Here is a 25453-nt window from a genome sequence, read left to right on the forward strand (position 1 = left end):
CGGTTAAAAACTAATTACATATTATAGTATATTTGTAGAAAATCAGGATAATGTAAAAATTATCAAGGTAACAAGAAAAAGAAAAATGAAAATCTTTAGTTTTGAAATCTCGTAGAGATTTCTATCCGCATATCGCATAAAACTTTTTTTAATGAACCTAATCTATTCTGTATAGGCACCATCGCATTCATAACTGAGAATATAAACCTAAAGAATAGAGAAAAGGAAGAATAAAAGAATATAATATAGGTACGGTCGGCAGAGTCGCAAATTCCCAGAAACCAATATCAAAATGTAGAGCTTATATTTTGATTAACACATTTTGTAGGTACCCTCAATAAAAAGAAAATTAAGAATATTGAAGTTCCTAATTAGTAACAGATGAAAAATATAGTCCGGGATGTGCGAATGGCCGTTATCACGGGGCACGCGGCCCGGGACATAGAATTGATTGTTTATCCGTCTGTTCCCTGAATCGCTACCGTGAATCATTCGCACTACAATCATATCCCTCTATGTTTTATACCGACAATTTTGTATTTATCTATATATCTACTTATATATAAAACTCAAAGGTGACTGACTGACATGGTGATCTATCAACGCACAGCCCAAACAACTGGACGGATCGGGCTGAAATTTGGCATGCAGGTAGTAGATGTTATGACGTATCACGTAGGCATCCGCTAAGAAAGGATGTTGATCAATTCCAACCCCAAAGGGTTAAAATAGGGGATGAAAGTGTGTATATAATAATACTTCTTAACACGAGCAAAGCCGCGGGCAAAAGCTCGTTCTGAAATAGATTTCATAACATAGAAAACTATATTTTTAGAATTCAGAATCCATAACTAGTGTGTAGTCTACTGTCTACAAGATGTTTGGCCCAACTTCGATGCGCCGATTTTTATTCGTCGTTGGGGAATCGTATTTTGGTATGGAATTACTTTGAGTCCCAGGAAAGGACATAGGATAGTTCCCACGCGGAAAACGAATTTTGGCGCAACGGAGTTGCGGGCGTTTTCTAGAAGTAGCAAGTACCTATAGAATTTTTTATCTAGCTCAGTAACACGCAAGGTAATACTAGTATTATTTTATGGATAGGATTACATTTTACAGTTAATGCAAGTGTGTTTACTGTTTTGGCACACCGTCACTATGTGCCGACGAGGCGAGTGGCGTTACACTCTTGCTTTTTATCTGCACATTCTTAGAATCGAATTGCACTTGCAAGTGTCAGCGTTACATAGGCGACATACACCGCGTACGACTCGGTAACATATTTTAACTTGTCAATTAAGTTATAACGATAATACATAACCTTAGGAAGACTTTTATAAAGAAATATAAGTGTTACATCCCTTATTTACTCGAACGGAGCTGCGTGAAGTATTCTTATATTTCGTTCTTTATTTTTTCCGAGGTTTCCAGTCCTAACACAATAATTTTGAAGAAGTAACATTCTAGTGCTAATGTATTGAGTGATAAAGCTTTTTCATCAAAGAAAATTGTATAAAATCAAGAAGCTGTAAATTTTCAGTTAAACAAAGAAATATTTTTCAACAATTTTCGCAAAAATAAAAAACAGATAAACCGAGGCTGAATGTAACATCATGTGCGGGTGCGTGACAAAGCGGGAAGCGCTTACGTCAAACCGGATGTAGAGCTGAACGTGCCGCCCACGCGCGCTCGCACCGGAAGCACCTTGCACTGACTTCGCGAACTAATTAAAAAATTACAAAAAAAATAATTCTTAGTAATATCTGTATTTATTATTAATCATGAAGCTGATGTTGATGGTTTATAGCCTACATTGGCGATGACCGCCAGTGTTTAAAGAAGAAACTAACAACCTTCCCGTGTAGATTATAAAATTAAGAAATTAAAAAAAACCCCCGCCAAACAACTTTAAAAAGTAATGAAATAATATTTACTGCCTTCAAGTTCAAATAATTCCTAACTTGTGTAAAGTAATATTTTAGTCCATAATTGATGTCAAGGTGTGTCGGGGGACCGCTAAATATGTAGATGTTTGATTTCTCATAACATTATAGTTTAAGGATCAGTTCACAGCGAACTGAATCGAGATAATCAGGTGCAGCGACTTGGCGGTTGTAGGTTGTAGTTTCCTTGGCGGTCCCCCGACACACCTTGACAACAATTATGGACTAAAATATTACTTTACACAAGTTAGGAATTATTTGAACTTGAATGCAGTAAATATTATTTCATTACTTTTTAAAGTTGTTTGGCGGGGGTTTTTTTAAATTTCTTAATTTAATTTTATTTCATACTTTTTAAACTTGTGTTAGTTATAGTGCAGAAAATTAATTCCTATCAACATAATCATATTCTCATGATTACCATTTATCAATGTCCTTTTCGATGAGGCCGTTAATATGAGCCCAAACATGAAAACTCCACTTTGGGTTCATACGATGCTGCAGCAGCAGCATGTAAATATTTAATGTTTATCTACTTCTTACTGGTTGTCGCAATCAAAATGAGCCCCAACACGAAACCTCTGCTCTAAGTTGGCGAGGAGTTGTATATCCTATTGATTACCAGGTGATGCTGCAATACCAGGTCAATTTTCTATTATTATGTGTATACGTATATTATATATTTACAACTAGAATGAAATATAAAACCCATCAAACGACTACAAGTTGCTAACGGCCTTTCATGAACCAGATAAACCCTGATTGTCCAGCACTGAGCAGGCTGATGATGATGAATTATAGCTAAGAACACTCTCGATCATGTCAGCTTTCAAACAAAAAAAAACTAGATCAAAATCGATCCACCCGTTTGGACGCTACGATGCCACTGACAGATACACACACAGACCAACCGACAGACAGACAGACAAACACGTCAAACTTATAACACCCCTCTTTTTTGTCGGGGGTTAAAAATCCATTTATCCGTTTTGGGGGCTACTTATGTCTATTCCACAGGCTGTCCGTCTATGAGACGCATAACAAAATTAAAGTTGCAACACCCCGTTTTTTCATCGAGGATTTTTTTAATGTAATAAGGGGGCAAACAAGCAAACGGGTCACCTGATGGAAAGCAACTTCCGTCGCCCATGAACACTTGCAACATCAAAAGAGCTCCAGGTGCGTTGCCGGCCTTTTAAGAGGGAATAGGGAAGGGAATAGGGAAGGGTAGGGACGGGAATAGGGTAGGGGATTGGGCCTCCGGTAAACTCACTTACTCGGCGAAACATAGCGCAAGCGCTGTTTCACGCCGGTTTTCTGTGAGCCCGTGGTATTTCTCCGGTCGAGCCGGCCCATTCGATCCGAAGCATGGCTGTACTACGTTATAGCAAGAATATAATAGATAGAAACCCCTAACCTAACCTAACCAAACACCCCTTGTTGTTGTAAATTAATAAACAAAACTTTACATAGAAGGTAATTCGTAAATGGATGTGCAATGTAAAGATTTTGTTCATGAATCCATATGCAAAATTAGTATTTTATAGTTTTGAATTGCGTTTGAAATAGCTATATAGTATATATACATATTCGTTAATGAATGAAGTAGGTCAACAGTGAGCTCAAAACAATAAACATACTAATAATAATAGATAGTAATACTATGATGCATTTAATAAATCATGCGCATACTGCAACAGATGTTACTATCAGTTTATCTACGTCTAGTGAGAAACGCGGGTCAGGAATTGTGGACAGTTTTCAGAAACTTGGTTTAATTTATTGGTAATTTGTATTGTGAGTATTTATAATATTATGTTAAGAGTACTTCGTTCTACCATTTATTTACTAGCTTTACAAAAGGGTTAGACTGCACTAAAGTCTGAAATACAAAATTAGAAAAGCTGCTTTTTTCTGAATTTTGAAACAAAATATGTTTTCAGAACGTCCTACGTGTAGCCTACCACCGGTTCGGGAACTTTAAACCCGGTGAGAAGAACGGGCGTAAGAAACTTGTATTTTTTATGAAATGAAATTATACGTGGGAGAGCCATGCTTCGGCACGAATGGGCCGGCTCGACCGGAGCAATACCACGTTTTCACAGAAAACCGGCGTGAAACAGCGCTTGCGCTGTGTTTCGCCGAGTGAGTGAGTTTACCAAAGGCCCAATCCCCTAACCTATTCCCTTCCCTTCCCTACCTTACCCTATTCCCTTCCCTTCCCTACTCTCCCCTATTACCCTATTCCCTCTTAAAAGGCCGGCAACGCACTTGCAGCTCTTCTGATGCTGCGAGTGTCCATGGGCGACGGATGTTGCTTTCCATCAGGTGACCCGTTTGCTCGTTTGCCCCCTAATTTCATAAAAAAAGGTAACTGTAAAACCTGTGAATTCTGTTCACAGAATACAAATTACTCACGGAGATTCTGTTGCAACTTGCAGGTTACCATTACTTCGAAAACTCGTTCTGTAGTCAAGAATCTAGGACGTGACAATTGAAAATATATTTTTAATAATTGAAATAGTAAAATTGACTACACATTGCAAGCATAACAAGCTTCTAGAAACAAGCGTAAGTCGTAACTTCGCAGCTGTAAATTGATATTGCTTCAAACGCCTTCTTAATCAAAGGAGATGGTGTCTGGTAACTCGTTCATGGAAAACTCGACCGCAAACGTTATCAAATAGACAATAATAATAATAATTGATAAATTTGCTAAATCTGAAACTCCTCATACCACCAACAACGAGGAAATAATATTATACAACTAGAGATCGCCCTCGACATTAGGACTACTACCTATATTTAAAAAAAAATGACTTTATCATATTTTTTCAACTTGTCTCTGGGGCTCAGCTGATCTCAGACTGGCCGTGTAAGCATCTAAGATTCAATAAAAAAACTATAATCCATTTTCAATTTGTCACCTTGTTGTCAACAGACTTCAACCATAAATAAAAGAGTATTATTCGTATGTATGCTTGTCACTCAAAAATCTGTCATTTTTCCTAGTGTGTGTGTTGTAGTGTGTGTAATGTTTTATTTGTTAAAAAAATGTATGATAAAAGCATAATTTCAAAATAATATTAGCTCGATGCACTCCTTCACCATATAAACCAATGATATTCTATGTTACTAACGTAACTAGATTGGAAGTTTACGGTACCAACGCGTTGCCACTTCGAAGATGCCTGCAGGCATATCTCACATACATAATGACATAACGAATATATGACTTGACATTGTCTTTTGAACAAAAAAGTGGTTACGCATTTCTGAGAATCTTTTGTAAGACATTGCTACTCTAGTATTTTAGAAACTCATTGATATAAACTATAACTGTGCAAAATTTCATTCACCTACGTTTCCCCATTTTTCGTCAAAAGAGATACAAAGTTTTTGGCTCACGTATTAATATATAGATGTGTCCCGACACCAGTGTCCAACTTTTAAATGTTACGAAATATTATGCCATTTTTTGTCGACGAAATTATTGGCGACGAAAAAAATATTTTCTCGGGGTCATAAACTAATTTGATCAATACTTCTCATGTGAATATCCTATGAACATAGAAAAGTTCGCATTTGATAGCTAAACATGTAGACTACAATTTCACATACATTATGATTTATGTTTCAATTTTCGTAGAATAAAACATATAGGAAACAAAAGTTACGATTTTTTGTGTATTTTTGGTTATTGGCGTTTTGTAAAAAATCTAACGTATTAAACTGGTTTTTTTATGTTAAATGATAAAGAGGTTTTTTAGTTAGAATAAATTCCACAAATTCTTTGCTCTTTCCTCTCAGTCAGACAGTTTAGATGTTATAACAATTTTAATTTACTGCCATTTTGTAACCGTGACAGAGAGAAACAAAATAAGAGCTTATTCGTCGACAAAAATGCCATATTTCATAACACCCGTCGATCGTGGCAAAACGAGACACAATAGAATTTCTGTTGTGTCTCGGTCACCGGTGATGGGGCTTGATGAATTAAACTTTAAAGGATCGGACTCTGTTGTTGGGAACTTGGGACACGCGTACGTACCTACACACGTAACTTGGGCGGGCGACGCGTAGCGTCCATTAATTGTGGTGTTTTATAGGACAACTTTCGGAAGCTATTTCTCAACATTTTAGTACTGAGTGAAATACGTGTATTTTTATTTTTAACAAGCATCAATATATTATCGAAATTTGGCCGGTAGGTTTAGTTGCACCCTTTATATTTCGTACATTTTGTGAAAGTTAAATCCAATGTTTTGAACATTTGTAGGTTGCCATACTTATGTTGCATATTATACTAACTTTATGAAGGAAGTTTAACGGTTATACACTTATACTGGATAAGTACTTATGTATGTCAGAGGTCCCTGTGATAAGGCACGTCCAATGTGGTACACTATTAAAAGTATTCTCGATGTAGCTAATCACTATAAAATAGTAACTTTTCAAGACTATGGTTTAAAATATTTTACATAGTAATTTCCACATTATAATGAACTTTTGAATATGTTGCATGAATCCAATAGTTAAATTTGTTAGCAAATTCCACCCGTGAATAATCACGGGTGGAATTTGCTAACAAATTTTGATAACAAAATAAATATTTTTGACTGACTTGAACTTGCCCATAAATAAGTCTGAAGCAACATGCTAACACTTCTCGTGAAAAAGTCGGGGTGGGCCCTATTTTGTTTTGAGTAGTTTAGTGTTTACAACGTTTACGTCAGAATTTTTTTGAGCTTAGATGCTAGTAAGTAGTAAGTCTAGTCTAAAAGACGCATGTTTTATGCTCAATATTTTGTTTTCGGCAGGTTGTTTGTAATCGCACCGTGTGCCTGTGCGATGGTTTCAAAGGAGACCGAGGTAACCCCGGGCCGCCTGGGCTGCAGGGGCAGCAGGGCGACTACGGCGAGGACGGACCCGAGGGCCGGGAGGGGCCCCCGGGGGAAATCGGCGACATGGGAGAGTCGGGAGACTACGGCGACAAAGGAGAAAGAGTGTGTACACAATATTTTAAACCTTCAGTATAATGTATTACTTTTACGACTGAGTAATAATTAAGATTTTATTCAACAGGGCCTAAAGGGGCATCGTGGTGCCCGCGGATTTACCGGACAGCAGGTAAATAATAATTAAGTATCATTATAATAAATAAATAAATAAAAACGCCATTTTTGACAGTTCTCCTTTACCAGCAGCGCCCCGCCCACGTTCATTTATAACCTGGCTGGACCAGCTGTCATATTATGTCAATTTCTTCGGTCAAAGTTAAGGTTAAAATTAAATTTAGCCTTAACTATAACCCTAACTTTAACCTTAACTTTAACTTTAACCACACCTCTGGTGTAACCCAACCTAAAGAAATTGTATACCGACTAAAATGTTACGACGATTAAAAGTTTTACTCAAAAATATAGATTTATGGTTTTTAATAATATTCCCACATACCAGTATTTTAATTTATTGTTGATTTTATTACAAGGGACCTCCCGGTCTAGAAGGCGTCAGAGGTGACTACGGTTTGGACGGATGTAGCGGTATTGACGGATTGCCGGGTCCCACCGGTCCGCGAGGTGTTCCCGGTGGATACGGTTTACCGGGGCCATTTGGAGATAAGGGCGAACAGGGATTAGCCGGAGAAGGAGGTGTGAATTCCAGAGGAGCCAAGGGAGAACCGGGCGAGCCCGGCCGACCGGGCATGATCGGCATGTCGGGGCCGATGGGATTCAGAGGTGCGATCGGTCCACCAGGGGAACAAGGAGATATGGTAGGTTGCCCACTGCAGTTTGTTTGATTAATATTCATTTCAGTAATTCATTTAAGACAGGACTTTGTGTTTGATTTGTTAATCATGATCAGGAATCAGGATAACGCATTTATCATCATAGCAAATTTCATAGTAGGTGTATAAAATAAATAATGTTATTTCGTAATAACGTATAAAAATAATATATTATAGGGTCCTATGGGATTTAAAGGCGAAGTGGGATATAGAGGTGATCCTGGAGAGGATGTTCTCGGTCCACCTGGTGAAAAAGGAGAGCAAGGCCCAATTGGAGAACCAGGAAAACCAGGAAATGTGATCTGGGTAGACCATGTACAAGAAAATATCACAGTACTCGCCAAAGGCAATATGGGGGACAGAGGACCTAAAGGTCACCAGGGCGAAAAGGGTAATCGAGGAGACACTGGATCGGTTGGAGCACCTGTAAGTTTCATTTTTAGTTACTTTATGCAAAAGATGGTACCTAATAATGGCTCGTAGCAATTGATGGGGCCCATCCAGTAAAAATCGTCCCGTTAAGGGGGCGACTAACCCAAAATTGACGATTTTATAATTCATTTTTAAACTTGAAAATAAGCCACGAATTGTTTTATTTTCTAAACACAGATACTACATTATTTTATTTATATTTCCAAGAATTTGATCTCAGCGAAAACACGATATCTTAAAATTTTCTCTATAGAAAAAATACCAAAGATGTATCAAATTTTCACGAATTTTTTATATATTGCCATAACCGTGCATTAAACTAAGTTAATATTTTAACACAATGTATTAAATAAAAAATTCTATTATTGAGACACTGACCTGGCGGATTTTTAAAATGTTGTATATTTATCGAGTTATTAAGAAAAAAATAAATTGGCGATGATTCCGCGTGGTCCTTTTTCACCTGACATATGAAAGGTGAGCGTGAAGAGAGAAGAAAGATGTTTGATTTTTTGGGTTAGTCATTAATAGTTAATAATATTACGCAATAGCAATAGCGCATTTATATTGCGCAATAAAACTGCTCGTCTAGGGGACCGCAAGAATTATGTGACTTTGAAATTTTCAGCGTTCAGTGCTTCAAAGCCAAAGATTATAGATAAAAAAAATATATTTATTTACAAATAATAATATGATAGGTAACATAAAAATAAATTGGCTTCCAACAGGGTCCGTTTGGATTCAATGGAGCCCAAGGATATAAGGGGGATCAAGGAGATGACGGACCTAGAGGAAAACCAGGGCGGCGCGGAGAACCAGGACCACAGGGACCTCCTGGTAACAAGGGATTTCCCGGTTACACTGGGCCCGACGGGGAAGATGGAAGAAAGGGCCCAATAGGTGAAGACGGTCGGCCGGGAACTCCTGGAAAACAAGGAGCAGAAGGAGAACCTGGTCTTTACGATGAAAGATTAAATGAGCCTCCAATACCTGGCTCCATGGGTCCACAAGGACCTATAGGGTTCCCAGGAAGAAAAGGGCAACCCGGTAGAGATGGAGCACGAGGCCTCCCGGGAATTATGGGTCCACCAGGCCCTACTGGGTTGGATGGTGATGCGGGCCCAATGGGGCCAACGGGTATTTCACCCAAGGGAGAGCCCGGAGATGTAGGTTTTAAAGGGTTGCCAGGACCACAAGGACAAAAAGGATCTCTTGGTTATCCCGGTGTAATTGGACCAAAAGGATTTCAAGGGGACGATATTCGAGGTCCCAGTGGAGAAGATGGGACTCCAGGACGTGACGGTCGACCTGGTTTACGGGGAGACAGAGGCGAATTTGGAGCAAGAGGTCCGCCTGGCTATCCGGGAAGAGGAGTCTACGGTGTAGGTCCTCCGGGTGAAGATGGCCCGCCAGGTCGTCCCGGATATGCTGGAGATCCTGGGACACCGGGACGTCCAGGTTTTCCAGGTCTAAAGGGAATTATGGGTGACAATTGTCCGTTCTGTCCATCAGGTATGTTTACGTAAGGTTCTTAAAATTTTTGAAACATAAAACATGTAACTATTGTAGCATAACAGTAATAATTATTGTACTACCGCCAATAACCTATTCTACCATTTGGTGATGTTTGATATCTCATGTAGGTAGATATATTTGTAAAAATAAATTGTGATAATATATGTGCTGTAAGTATAAAAAATATAAGTTAAAAACGGGTTAGTTAAAAAAATATCAAACTCATAAAATACACAAGGATAAAAAATATTAATCAACGATAATTTTGTAATGATTACTTATAAAGTAATATTTTGAAAGATTTTATTACGTCCCTTTTCTTTTTATTGTATATTTTAACATTTTTATTTTAGGCTTACCTGGTACTAAGGGGCAGAAGGGTGATGACGGTATTCCCGGACAAAAAGGTTTCCCAGGATATGAAGGTACACCTGGCAACCGCGGACCAGTAGGATTGTCAGGTTTTCCTGGAAGAAAAGGTTTAGATGGTGTTAAAGGAAATACAGGCCCATCTGGAATGGCAGGAAAACAAGGCCCTAAAGGTTTACCTGGGCAACTTATAAGACCACCGTATTCATTGACTAAAGCAGAACATGGGCCTACTGGAGCACCAGGTACTGCTACAAAATATTAAGTTTACAAATATTATAACTTAAAGAAATGTCCATTGTTGAAGTAGATAAAAGAAGCTGGTATAGAATATATGAAGTAGATAAAAGTAGCTGGTATATATATCATAATATTAATATATTGTGACTTAACACCCGGCAGTTATCACATTTGTGTAAAATAATTAGTTATTTTTAAGCGGATGTTTTATAGTAAGTAGCCAAACTCTAAGTAGAGTTATTTTTTGAGGTAAATTGCAATATGATTTTCAATGCCAGGTTACATCGGGGAACCCGGTCTAACTGGAGATCAAGGCTACCCGGGATTACCAGGAATAATAGGTCAAAAGGGCTTAAGAGGCTTAGAAGGCGAGGAAGGTTTTCCCGGACTACCAGGAAGAAATGGTTCTCGCGGTCGAGACGGAATGCCGGGTCGACCAGGTGCACCAGCTAGTGTGAATATCATATTCCTTACCGGACAAAAGGGAGATAAGGGAATAAAGTAAGCTTCTAACATTATATTTTTTTCAACAAAAAATACGTGTGGCACTCGGGGACTGCGGAATAAGCCGAATAATTTGATAAAAAATATCATTTTTTATCAATTTATGCAATTATAATTAGGTATCTTTCTATTTTATTTATGCAGTTTTTTTCTTTCATATTAATTATTATTCAAGTGACACTTTTAGCGTGGTGATCGCGGACAATAAATGAATAATTTTTGAATGCCTTTGATTGTTAATAAAAAAGTGAAAAATATTTTTTTTTATTTTCCCAACGGGGATCTCTTCTAAGCTCTTTTAAGATTAGCTCAAAAGAATAAAAAAATGTTATAATATTTTTAGAGGAGTGAGGGGTGAACCTGGTGAAGATGGATTGAAAGGAGAGTCTGGAGATGCTTTAGGAAGCAACGCTAATGCAAAAGGCGACCGCGGCGACATCGGTCCACCCGGACCATGGGGTGAGTTGAAACTAGAGTACCTATTCCATTCCTACTTTATTTGCTTGTCTATAGAAAAAAAAAACCTAATCGATAGCTTATTTCACGTAGCTTTCCTTTTGTGATTCGTAATTGCCACTTTAGAAAGACATCAAAAAATTAGGACTTATTCATTGTGTGAAGTGTAAGCACTAAGCAGAACACTTAGATAAATGATTGGTCTCGCGTGCGCGCGAGCGCGAGACCAATCATTCATCTAAGGCAGGACATTGTAATTTTCGTCAGTTATGCGTATTTTTTAAAATAATCCTTGCATACAAAAAAACTTAACTGTATAAACTTACAGAAACTCTAACAAAGGCTCATCGGTGTTTCTCAACTTTTTAGTAAAAAGTATGAAAAATAGCAGCTGCATTAATAAAAATTTACAGGTCTAAAAGGAATGAAAGGAGAAGAGGGAGATGTTGGATACGATGGTCTCCCGGGTCCTCGCGGAGACCAAGGAAGACAAGGAATATCACCACCTGGTGAAATGGGTGTTAGAGGATTTAAGGGTGACAAAGGTGACATAGGACCTTTCGGACAGCCCGGTAGCAGAGGGCCTCAGGGACCTGATGGAATAAGTGGGGCGAAGGGTAGGAAGGGAGCCCGGGGAGCAGCAGGTCTTCCAATTTTATACGGTGAAAGAGGTTCAGATGGCATCAGGGGAGATATTGGAGACTATGGTCAACCAGGATACGCAGGTCCCCCCGGTAGAGAAGGGCCGATGGGTGACAAGGGAGTATCCGGAGAACCAGGAGATGAAGGGGCACCAGGATTAGAGGGTCTTCGTGTAAGTATTTACAAAAAAATTGTTATCTATCTTATTATTATATATTTAAACGAGCAATTCTTGTATATAAATATATAATTGGAATTTCGGAATCGGCTCCAACAATTTTAATGAAATTTAGTATATAGGGGGTTTCGGGAGCGATAAATCGATCTAGCTAGGAATCATTTTTAGAAAATGTCCTTTTCATCGAATACCGAGCAAAGCTCGGTCAAATAGCTAGTGTCTATTTAATCATGACGTTATACGGATTGATTTTTAAAAAGAGCTCGGTAAGGTGATATCTGAAATAGGAAATATGTATATTAGATAGCGAAAAATGTTTATGGAAGGAGACGACCTCGATTATATGATAATAATCGGCCAAATGCGAGTCGGACTCGCGCACGAAGGGTTACCGTCATAGAGCCAAAATAGGCCAAAAATTGTGATTTTTGTATGGGAATATTTTATTTTCTCGCCGGTTTTCTGTGAGAACGTGGTATTTCTGATTTCTCCGGTCGAGCCGGCCCATTCCTGCCGAAGCATGGCTCTCCCACGTATGTATACGTAGATATACACAATCCGTAAAAAAATCAGAAGTCTAGCTATCGCGGTTCTTGAGATACAGCCTGGCGACAGACAGACAGACAGACGGACGGACGGACGGACGGACGGACGGACGGACGGACGGACGGACGGACGGACGGACGGACGGACGGACGGACGGACGGACGGACAGACAGACAGACAGACAGACAGACAGCAAATTATGGAAACTAATATGTCAAGTAAGCTAGTATAAAAAATCGACCAAGTGAGAGTCGCACTCGCGCACTAATATTAGGGGTTCCGTACCGTGGCAAAAATAAGCCATATATTGTATGATTTTCTATGGGAATATTAATTTTATTTTATTTTCATTATTAATTATTATTAAATTTTATACTATCTATTATCTATATAATTTTATATAATATTAGAATATTATAGAGCGGAAGAGTTTGTTTGTTTGTTTGAACCATAAAGTTAATATAGGTACCTAGCGGAATAGAGAAACTAAGGCCTGAGCAAGCGATCTCGCAGTTTTACTGATAGTGCCATCTGGCACTATCAGTAATACTGCGTGGTAAAAAGAGACGTGTGACACATGACAACAGAACTCTTTTTTGACGTCCAGTCGGCACTTATCGGCACGTTGACAATTTAATCTCATACAATTCATGTTCAATCATGCTTGTGTAAAGATGCTGATCTATCATTTGTTACAAAGAAGATCGAGTCCATTAGTCCACGACCGAGCTGCAGCAGTCTATCTATTCGACTGACTTGCCTGTTCTGTGTGTGTTCAATAGGGGCAAGCGGCAGACTTGTCCCAGACCGGGCGGCCCGTGGGCAGCTCGGTAGTGAATTCCCCGCTTAAGTGTATACGTACACACATTTTTACACACAGATGTAAACCAATTTCGGTTTCGTTTGACAGCTCTATTCCGCTAGGTATATTAACTTTATAGTTTGAACGCGCTAATCTCAGAAACTACTGGTCCGATTTGAAAAATTATTTCAGTGTTAGATAGCTTATTTATCGAGGTAGGCTTTATAAGACTAATAAGAGCAAAGAAATACAGGAAATGTGGAAAAAACCGCGAAAATTATTTGAAATTATTTGAAAACTCTCACGAACTACTGGAGCAATTTTTAATGTTATTTGGCACAGATAAAAAGTAGACCACGTGAAGGATATTTTTTGTGGGCTAATAACATAAAAAAGCTTTTAATAAAAATTGCATTTGTTTGTGAAATTTCTAATTTACGCAGGCGAAGCCGCGTGGCGTGGAACGTCTAGTTTAAAATAAAAAGTTGATTTTGACATGTTGTTTTATCTTTTTGTTGCCATTTTCTATTACCAATATAATCCCGGAACTATCCCAGGATCCCGAGATTCACTGTAGATAATTGCAAAATCCCGAGATTAGAAAACTCGGCTGGGTTGAATCCTCTAGTTATTACTCACTACTCTTGTACTTACTACAAATGCAATTTACAGGGTCGAAAAGGCATACAAGGAAACATTATACCAGGACCACAAGGTAGACCAGGAGCCCCAGGTTTCAATGGTGTAGACGGCGTTATTGGTGACGCAGGAATGCAAGGAGAACATGGAGTACAAGGGGAAATGGGCCCAACAGGAATGAAGGGAGCAGAAGGACGTACTGGTCCTCGTGGTTGGAGTGGTGAACGAGGTGCTATCGGCTTACAGGGATATCAAGGACAGATGGGAATACCAGGTTCACCCGGGCCGTTAGGAGATCGTGGTGATACAGGCTTTCCAGGCTTAAACGGAACTATTGGAAGAGTTGGCCCCCCTGGGCCACGAGGATTAAAAGGAGAAATTGGAGAACCCGGTGATAGGGGAAATTCTGGTATCCCCGGCTGGCCAGGTAAAAAGGGTGAACGAGGAGACCAAGGGTTCATTGGTGCTCCAGGAGAAACCGGTGAAGATGCTTTAAGTGGTGGAAAGGGTGATGCCGGTGAAGCTGGCTTACCAGGAAGGGATGGCGCGCCAGGATTTGATGGGCTTAAAGGACCAAAAGGTGATCAAGGTGATATAGGCTTTAGTATACCAGGTTTTAATGGTACGAAAGGTATGATAGGTATGAGGGGAAGGCCAGGTGCCATCGGTATTAAGGGAGAGTATGGTTCAATGGGTATTTATGGCGAAGATGGTGCCAAAGGTGCTAAAGGTGATGAGGGCTTCCCTGGAAGATCAGGAATACCAGGAGCAAACGGACGCAAAGGTGGCCAGGGATACAGAGGTCCATCAGGACTACCCGGCAAAAGCGGGGATAAAGGTGATATGGGAGAATCAGGAGAACCAGGACTAATGGGCATGCCTGGGTTGCCCGGAGACATTGGGCCCATAGGTTTTGAAGGTTACAAGGGAGAACCAGGTCCAAAAGGCAGAAAAGGTGAAAGGGGAAGGACTGTAAGATTGCCGGCTACAAAAGGTGATATGGGTGACATTGGTATACAAGGCTTTCAAGGAATAATTGGAGACCAAGGAGATGAAGGTTATCCTGGATTTAGAGGTATTAAAGGAGATCGAGGAGAGCAAGGCCTTCAGGGAGAAATAGGAATGTATGGCGTTAGAGGAATAAAAGGTATTCGTGGCACTCAAGGACCACCAGGTTTACCTGGTCTTGATGGGATAAATGCGGAACCAGGTGAACCAGGGAGAGACGGTATTGACGGTTTACCAGGATGGCCTGGAAATATGGGTCAAAAAGGCTTTCCAGGAGAATTTGGAATTGATGGGCCGATTGGACAACAGGGTCCCCCAGGGGTTACTTTCGAAGGACCAAAAGGCGTCACCGGAATGCAAGGACGACAAGGCCGGCAAGGAACTCCAGGTACTCCAGGTAGACCGGGTATGGAGGGCCAACCAGGTATGATGGGTGAAAAGGGTGATGTAGGAGAGCCTGGATATGCTATAAGCCCAAAGGGTGAAAGAGGCCCCATTGGATTTACAGGTAGGCCTGGTATTAAAGGTGAAAAGGGGGAAATTGGAGAATCAGGTTATGATGGACGCCCAGGATTACCAGGCGATAAAGGTATGAAAGGATTTAAAGGAGACGATGGTGATCAAGGAATTACAGGTCCACCTGGATTAAAAGGAATAAAAGGAGATATAGGTGACACAATTTTGCCAGACATAACGATTGATGGTGCACCTGGGGATATCGGTCCTGCTGGTTATGACGGTCGTCCGGGTCGACCTGGCGCACCTGGACGTTTTGGATTTGCTGGACTTCCTGGACCGAAAGGCTATCCAGGAGACTACGGTGACGAAGGCCCGCCTGGTTTTGAAGGTGAACGTGGAGTAGAAGGCGTTAAAGGTTCTAGAGGTTTAACTGGCTATGTAGGTCGTCCTGGTCTTTCTGGACCTCCAGGCCTACCAGCACCACCCCCACCGCCACCGAAAGCTAGAGGATTCTATATTACAGTCCATTCACAAAATAGCATGACTCCCAGTTGTCCGTCCGGAACAACGCCCTTATGGAATGGTTTCTCTCTGCTTCACATCGTTGCTAATGGCAAAGCACATGGACAGGATTTAGGTATGTTTCTTAATTTTTTTTTATTCATTAATAACTATTATTTTAACTATCATTACATTTGTTTACATAATATTAATACCAATATGCCTAAAACGTAAACTCGTGGACATGTGTATCTTGCCTATTCTGACCTACGGTGCCCAGTCCTGGTCTTTGACAGCTTCACAGAAGTCCCGACTCGGAGTTTGCCAACGAGCTATGGAACGCAGCATTCTAGGTATAAAAAGGATTAACCGCGTCCGGAATACCACCCTGCGTTCCCAAACGAAGCTCGTTGACGTAGGCAGAAAGGCAGCTAGCCTTAAGTGGAGCTGGGCAGGGCACGTTTCCCGTATGCACCCGGACAGGTGGGCGCGTCTACTTTCGGAGTGGCTACCGAATGGTTGGCGTAACAGAGGCCGACCCAAGAAAAGGTGGCGCGACGAACTAGATGCGTTTGATAAAGAGTGGCCAACAACTTCACAGGATCGTGAACTTTGGAAAGAGAGAGGGGAGGCCTTTGCCCGGCAGTGGGACACTGTAGGCTGATAATAATAATAATAATAATAATAATATTAAAATTGTTTCTAACCGATGTTTTTATCAAGCTATAAATTTATACTGACATCAAATATAAACAAGAATAAAATTATTTAAGGTGCTGCTGGAAGCTGTCTACGCAAATTTTCAACCATGCCATACATGTTCTGCAATTTAAACAACGTGTGCGACTTCGCCCAAAGGGAAGATTACAGTTTTTGGCTTTCTACACCCGAGCCGATGCCAATGGCAATGACTCCGATTCAAGCTAGAGATGTTGGATCTTATATCTCCAGGTAAAAGCTCGCCCTGTGATAAAGTATAATAACCACGGACCATCTTCTCTTAGGAAGTTAGTTGTTAGTGGTTAGTGAAATTATAATAAAAAAAAAATTCGCTACTTAAATAATGTGTTTTCTTTTTTTTTCTAGATGTCAAGTTTGTGAAACACCGGCTAGAACTATTGCTATACATAGTCAAAGCGAATCCGTACCAAGTTGTCCAAATGGATGGGAGGAACTCTGGATAGGATATAGTTTTCTAATGGTAAGGATGAAATGGATGACTTCCGTACTAAACACGTTATATTGATTTTTAACAATCAAACAAAGACATTAGACATCGTAAAATTCGAACGGAACTACAGAAAGGAGAAGGGGATTTTTTGTATGGAACCCGTACCCAAGCATAAATATAAAGTAGAACATCCACACATAAATATAAAATGAAAGGGCTTAAAAAGTTGAGCATTTTATAGTAGGACGAAAAATCACGTAGTGATTATATTCTCTTTGGAAAAATCTCTAAACCATGGGAGAAAAAAGTTAACGAGGGTAGAAGGTAAAAAAAAGTCACAAAAAACACCCTGTATTATTGCATCAATTTATAGTGTTGCTAGTAATGAATCACTTCTGGAAAGTAATCGTACATGGTAAACTTAAGAAAAGTGTTTTATTTTATAAAATATATCATAAACATAACATAAAATAAAATGTTCAACTTTTCAAACCCTTTCATAATATGGCTTACGTCTCAAAGTGCTACAATGGTGGGTACGATTTGCCCCTACTTCTTTATTGGAATATATCCAATAACTTGGGATGCTTAATCAGTGTGAACATAAGAGTAAACAAATGCTTCCACATTTTCCTTTTTACTAGTAGAGATAAAAATACCCGTATTTGCAGCACGCGGCTGGACCGGAGGGCGCCGGCCAGAGCCTTATATCTCCGGGGTCCTGTCTCCGGGACTTCCGCACCAGGCCCTTCATAGAGTGCAACGGCCTCGGCCGCTGCAATTTCTTCGCCTCCGCCACCTCCTACTGGCTCTCCACCATCGATGACAACAGGATGTTCTTGAAACCTGAGCAGCAAACTCTTAAAGCGGATCATGTATCTAAAGTCAGCAGGTAAGACTGACAGGAGCCGTTGGTATTCCAAATTCCGAAATATAAATAATTGAAATAATTGAAGAATTACTATCTCGGTTTCAAGATAAGAACTACTCGAGTGTTTTAGACTTCTAAATATTTATTTACTATTTTTTTAGATGTGCTGTATGTATGAGACGGCAGCCGACTCCGGGTCCCTCTGTGGAGTACATACCGAGTGCGCAGGAGCGGCGGCCGCCACCGCAGTCGCGACCGCGCTTCCCTGGCCGCGCCGTCCGCCCGGGAACGCGGTACAACCGCGGAAGACGCCGTTACCGCACTAATTCACAATAAAATATGTGATAAATAAATTATTATCTTTGCAGTATAAAACGATTTAACTTGTAATATTACCTCCTTATATAGTAGTCAAAATAAAAACTAAATCTATACTTGAGCCACTGCCACATGTTTTAAGATTATAAAAATTATAATACTATAAAATTTAATATAATGTTAATAGTGTAAGTATTTTAAAGTCTTTACATATATCTATTTGAATTTGTAACATGACCTATTCAAGTAGATATATTAAAAGAGTCTTAAAAAGTTTAAGTTTGTAAATAATGTCACATTATAGAAGAATAAAGTTTATTTTAGAACTTACATGACCTTTTTCTTATGCCCATTAGGGCCGCGCATTATAATTGTTTTTTTTTTTAATTTTAATTAAATACATAGTATCGCTTGAATAATCTACGGCCGCCCGTGGCCGCTCGTGGCCGCTGGCGGCCGCGAATTCTCAAGCGATACTATGTATTGCAATAATGAAAATAAAGTTTAAAATCATATGACACTGAAAGTGCTCGCCTCGCCGCTGCCATTCCGGTGTAGCGCAGCCCTTGTTACACTAGCGATCCGCAAGTCCGCAACGGATCAGGCGCGGTCGCAGCCTGAAATTTTGGGGGTCACTTACTATACTAATTTTTTTTTTTTATCTGCGCCCTCGGACGGTTCTGGGTTGACAACTGTCTAAGGTCGGACGCAGTGGTGGTTATGGGATAGCTAGAAATTTCCTTTTATTATTTGGCAAGATTTTGAGATTTTTCAATTTCACCTTACATTTTGGGGGGGGGGGGGGTCATGTCCCCTGTGACACCCCCCACCCCCTTCCGACCGCGGAATGGGGGTCTGCTTGGAAAAGTCGAAAGCAGAAATTTTAACTTTGGTACTTTGTTAAGAGTAGTTAAGTAGAGAGTAGTTAAGTAATTCTGTACAACTTCGTCCTTTAGGCTGCGTTTCCACTGAAGCGGAGCGGGGCTTAGCGGTGCCGAATTGACCAATCACCATGCTCGAAATCTTCGCTGTCATGCCGCTGGAATAGCACGATTGGTCTATCTGTCCTTCTGTATGTCCGTCTGTCTATCTCCAGGCTGTAACTCAAGAACGATAATAGCTAGAGAGTTGAAATTTTCAGAGATTATGTATTTCTGTTGTCGCTATAACAATAAATACTAAAAAATAAATTAAATATTTTAGGGGGGCTCTCATACAACAAACTTAAATTTTTTTGCAATTTTTTGCTCGATATCTATCATGGCATAAGGTAGGCTGAAATGTTTACAAAATACTTAGTTATATTTATACTTTAACTAGATGTCCCGCGCGGCTTCGCCCGCGTAAATTAGAAATTTTACAGAATCCGTAGGTACATTTTCCCATAAAAAATATTTCCCCCGTTTTTCCCACATTTTCCTGAGTTTCTTCTGTCGTATTAGTCTTAGAGTAATAATATAATATAACCTTCTCGATAAATGATGAGTCTTACTCGATAAATGATCTATCTAACACTGAGATAAGTTTTTAAATCGGACCTGTAGTTTCTGAGATTGACGCGTTCAAGCAAACATACTCTTCAGGTTTATAATATTAGGTAGATATAGATTTTTTTTAATTATCGCTTGACAAACTCGAGTCTCGATCTAAAAGACTATGATATGGTAGTGATGATGATGATGATGAAGAATGTAATTTGCATAGTAGCATATGCTTTCTGTTCTTAAAACAACGCCGAAACTCCCAAACTTGTATCTATAAAGAATCAGGAATTCTCTCAGCACCTTCCGAACCACAGTATACCAGGTATATCTCGGTGCAAAATCTTACTTGTTGGTAGCATATGCTTAGAATACTTCTCACGAAACCGAAGTCACCATATGTTTCCCTATAAGTTTTGAGGAGTTCCCTCGATTACTTATGGATCCTTCATCAGATCATCACTTTTCTGAATATAATACCAAATTGGGATGATACCCTATATACCAAAAGAAAAATTTTGAAAATCGGTTAACTAACGGCGGAGTAATCGTTGAATATAAGAAAACGAACATAACACCTCCCCCATTTTGAAAGTCGGTTAAAATTGTAGCCTATGTGTTATTTATTTAATATTTTAATCAGCACATGAATTGAATAACAAAATTTTTTTCAAATTAATCGTAGCACCATCTGTCAGGACAAACTAAAATTGAAATAGAATAATATTGAATGCGATGATAGCGCCGTCCGCCGGATCTAATGTAAAACATTCCAAAATCAACAACTCCTTATAAATAAGAAATTAATTGAAAAAACATTTTCCAGTAGACCAAACTGTAAATCTAAACCATTCTCGAATCTCCACGAACACACACAAAAAATTTCATCAAAATTGGCCAAGATAAGATAAATCCGTTCAGCCGTTCTCGAGTTTTAGCGAGACTAACGAACAGCAATTGATTTTTATATATATAGATTTATCTTTCGATTTCTATATAGTCTTATTAAAAAAATAATCGGACAGAGTAACAACTTAAGTTAGCTAAAATAAAAAAATAATCGGACAGAGTAACAACTGAAGTTAGCTAAAATTGTGTTTATTTATGTACTATGTATTTTGAGACTATGCAATTTTGTCGCGTTCGCGATTCACTTTCACTTTTGTTGAGTTTCAGAACGCGATATTAGGTCCTCCAACGCGCACGCGAATTTGAACTTTATGCAGCGGTAATAAATTACAAATTGACTCTCCATTTTATTTAGAAAACGTTTGTATGGGAAATAGAAAAATGCTGTTTTGAGGATTTTCCCGGCAATTATTCGAATTTTTCTCACCTTTTAAACCTTCCCTAGACCTCCACGAATAATTCAAGACCAAGATAAGATAAATCCGTTCAGCCGTTCTCGAGTTTTAGCGAGACTAACGAACAGCAATTGATTTTTATATATATAGATAATAATTAAAAATAAATTTTAAATTAAATAAATAATAATTAATTTTTAAAGAAGGAAGGGCATATCGTCCAAACTAATGTAGCACTTTGAGACATACGCCAAATGAAAGGGCTTGAAAAGTTGAATATTTTATTGTATGACGAAAAATCTCTAAACCATGGGAGAAAAAAGTTAATGAGGGACAGACAGACGGACAGACAGAAGGACAGACAGACGGACAGACAGACCGACAAGCAGACGGACAGACAGTCTGTCAGGAAGACGGACAGACATTAAAGTCTAAGTATAGGGTCCCGTTTTTACCCTTTGGGTACGAAACCCAAAAAAACACACTCGGCCAATTTTAGAAGCTTATAGCGAGGTAATGATTGGAGATAGATACAAAGTGTTAAGGACAAAGTTGTAGAGAATTTTATTTTATTTTATTTATGTAGTAGAAGAGAATTTCGTACGAAGCACCGTTTTTGATGAATAAGAAAAAAAACAAAAAACGGGACCTTTTTTGCCCCCCCTCCATCGGGCTCACCTCGGAGGGGTCAGGACTTTTAGTATGTTTATCTCCTAACTAGTCTAAACAAAGTACCAAAGTCAAAATTTCTGCTTTGTCTTTTCCAAGCAGAATCATTCGTTTACTAGCCTATATAGCCTATGTGACTCACAGAAAAAATGATTAAAATCGATTCAGTAGTTTTGATTTATATGTAGGTATTAATTTCTACCCGTGGCCCGCATTGGCCGGTACCGCCTGCATCGTAGTGATTTGAAAGGGATTTTTTTTTTAAATGAAATAAGGGGGCAAACGAGCAAACAGGTCACCTGATGGAAAGCAACTTCCATCGCCCATGGACACTCGCAGCATCAGAAGAGCTGCAAGTGCGTTTGAATGAATTTGAATGAAAATGAAAGACTGCAAAAGGTCGGCTTTTAAGAGGGAATAGGGTAATAGGGGAGAGTAGGGAAGGGAAGGGAAGGGAATAGTTGAGGGTAGTGAAGGGAATATGTTAGGGGTTAGGGGATTGGGCCTCCGGTAAACTCACTCACTCGGCGAAACACAGCGCAAGCGCTGTTTCACGCCGGTTTTCTGTGAGAACGTGGTATTTATCCGGTCGAGCCGGCCCATTCGTGCCGAAGCATCTCCCACGTATAATGACACTACGATGTTGCCACTTTTTATATTTCTTCACTTTCTTGACAGACTGTAATTGAATATAAAATGCTTTTCATCCATTAACCAGCTCGGTGAAAGTCCTTCTACGAAGGGATCCTAGGCCAAAAGGTCCATATTATATATCTAAGTATAAATCAACAATGTATTTAAAGTACTTAATTGAATAATGATTAATGCCGTATAACGTATTGGTTAAAATCGCTTCGTAAATTAGCCATTTTTTTATGAAATAAGGCTGCCTTCACATAACGTCGCAAGCAGTGCGGCTGCAGCGCTGCTGCTGCACTGCTTGCGACGTAATGTGAAGGCGCTCTAAGGGGGCAAACGAGCAAACGGGTCACCGATGGAAAGCAACTCCCGTCGCCCATGGACCATTAACAGGGAAAAGGGGAGGGTAAGGAAGGGAATAGGGAAGAGTAGGGAAGGGAATAGGGTAGGGGATTGGGCCTCCGGTAAACTCACTCACTCGGCGAAACACAGCGCAAGCGCTGTTTCACGCCGCTTTTCTGTGATTTCTCCGGTCGAGCCGGCCCATTCATGCCGAAGCATGGCTCTACCACGTAAAGACACATTACTTGTAGTGAGAAGTAAATTAATTTTTTTTTAAATGTGGGATATCCCACGACCGGAAATATCACGTTCTCACAGAAAACCGGCGTGAAACAGCGCTTGCGCTGTGTTTCGCCGAGTGAGTGAGTTTACCGGAGGCCCAATCCCCTACCCTATTCCCTTCCCTTTCCTACCCTCCCCTATTACCCTACTCCCTCTTAAAAGGCCGGCAACGCACTTGCAGCTCTCCTGATGCTGCGAGTGTCCATGGGCGACGGAAGTTGCTTTCCATCAGGTGACCCGTTTGATCGTTTGCCCCCTTATTTCATAAAAATAAAAAATAAAAAACCTTTTCATTGTGTACAATACTTAGTACATCATTTTAATAAATATCGTAGGGTTCAGCCCGCGTTTGCAATGTAAGCGAAAAAAAAATGTAATTATCTTTTCTTATATCTTTAAACGAGCAATTCTTGTATACTTGTATATAATTGAAACTAGCTGTTGCCCGCGACTTCGTCCGCGTGGACTTCAGTTTATAGCGCGCGATGTCAACAAAATTGGTGTCAAAAGCTTTTATAAAAAAACCCTGGTACCCCTTAAATCAATACAGCTGTGCAGTGTGCACACAATAAGTATTTCATTTTTTGCCCTCCAATTACACAACTTTACCCATAAACTATTTATCATTGATAGATTTAAGGTTACGTCACTGCACAGATAAAGTACTGAGTTATTTAATACCGTAGAATAGATATAACAATCGAAAAAAATCGAAACTTAAATGTAAGATGATACCACGTCTTATAGGAAGACTTTTGAGCAAGCGTCAGCGCGATGTAGAAGACGCACGGCGCCATCTATTATGAATTGTTGGAACTAACTTAATTTGAACAAATTTACGCATTTTCACCCCCTTACAACCCTTTTTTCCAGTAAAAAAAGTAGCCTATGTCCTTTCTCAGGCTTTGACTATCTGTATACAAAATTTCATTACAATCGGTTCGGTAGTTTTGGCGTTTGGCGTGAAAGCGAGACTGACAGACAGACAGACAGACAGAGATACTTTTGGCGTTTGGCGTGAAAGCGAGACTGACAGACAGACAGACAGAGATACTTTCGCATTTATAATATTAGTATAGATTATGTGCACACTGGACAGCTGTTTTTGGGTATTTTGATTAATAAAGGGCCGCGCTACACCGGAATGGCAGCGGCGATGCGAGCACTTTCAGCGCTGCCATTCCGGTGTAGCGCGGCCCTAAGAGGGGTACCACTTACCAGGGTTTTAAAAAGTTTTTAAATTTGACACAAATTTTGTTGACACCGCGCGCTATAAACTAAAGTCCACGCGGACGAAGTCGCAGGCAACAGCTAGTATTATACATAAAATATGTTTAAGATTTTTGAAATTTTATTTTAATACACATCCAAGACCCAGGAACATTGAAAACTTTTTGTTCCGCCTGCGGGACTCGAACCCAGGACCCCCGGGATGAGCGCTGGCCACGCGCAATGCGAATTCATTTTCATCGATATTTTCATGGAAATAAGATATTTTCCCACATCAAAATGTAGCCTATGTCCTTTCTCAGACTCTAGAATAACTGTGTACAAAATTTCATTGCAATCGGTTTAGTAGTTTTGGCGTGAAAGCAAGACAGACAGACAGACAGACAGACAGACAGACAGAGATACTTTCGCATTTATAATATTAGTATGGATAGTATGGATTAGAAATGCAGTAGGAGTTCTATAAGATAAGATAGATTGATTATTATTATACCAAGTGATTATATTATTAAACATAATATTCTAACGTATTAAAAACTATAAACAAAAACATACTAACAACTAATAAGTATGATTAGTTCTATGGTACAATAAAGTAAAAATTAAAACGCCATCTGTTGAATCGTATTAGAACTAAAATGTTCATTGCGTCGATATATTTCTGGATTTTTTATAATATTATACATAAAATATGTTTAAGATTTTTGAAATTTTATTTTAATACACATCCAAGACCCAGGAACATTGAAAACTTTTTGTTCCGCCTGCGGGACTCGAACCCAGGACCCCCGGGATGAGCGCTGGCCACGCGCAATGCGTATTCATTTTCATCGATATTTTCATGGAAATAAGATATTTTCCCACATCAAAATGTAGCCTATGTCCTTTCTCAGACTCTAGAATAACTGTGTACAAAATTTCATTGCAATCGGTTCGGTAGTTTTGGCGTGAAAGCAAGACAGACAGACAGACAGACAGACAGAGATACTTTCGCATTTATAATATTAGTATGGATCTCGGAATCGGATCCAACGATTTTCATGAAATTTAGTATACAGGGTGTAATAAGACCACTTCCGATAACTTTGGGGTATGATTATACTACATTTTCTGATTACGAA

At 39.5% G+C, this 25453-nt stretch overlaps 1 protein-coding gene across 1 annotated transcript in view; it reads left to right on the forward strand.

Moving 5' to 3' along the window:
* The window catches only part of LOC121730949 (collagen alpha-5(IV) chain-like), a 29096-nt gene extending 10381 nt beyond the window's left edge, over positions 1–18715 (forward strand). The window contains exons 2-15 of the mRNA XM_042120196.1: positions 6764–6949; positions 7029–7073; positions 7435–7719; positions 7912–8160; positions 8895–9678; positions 10035–10295; positions 10569–10791; positions 11138–11253; positions 11664–12064; positions 14091–16161; positions 16799–16976; positions 17112–17226; positions 17868–18088; positions 18229–18715. Coding sequence (XP_041976130.1) covers positions 6764–6949; positions 7029–7073; positions 7435–7719; positions 7912–8160; positions 8895–9678; positions 10035–10295; positions 10569–10791; positions 11138–11253; positions 11664–12064; positions 14091–16161; positions 16799–16976; positions 17112–17226; positions 17868–18088; positions 18229–18403 — 5310 coding nt within the window. The 3' untranslated portion in view covers positions 18404–18715. The remainder of the gene's footprint in view (positions 1–6763; positions 6950–7028; positions 7074–7434; positions 7720–7911; positions 8161–8894; positions 9679–10034; positions 10296–10568; positions 10792–11137; positions 11254–11663; positions 12065–14090; positions 16162–16798; positions 16977–17111; positions 17227–17867; positions 18089–18228) is intronic.
* Positions 18716–25453: the final 6738 nt, after the last annotated feature.

This window comes from Aricia agestis, chromosome 1 (genome assembly GCF_905147365.1).
Source record: "Aricia agestis chromosome 1, ilAriAges1.1, whole genome shotgun sequence".
Taxonomy (NCBI): domain Eukaryota; kingdom Metazoa; phylum Arthropoda; class Insecta; order Lepidoptera; family Lycaenidae; genus Aricia; species Aricia agestis.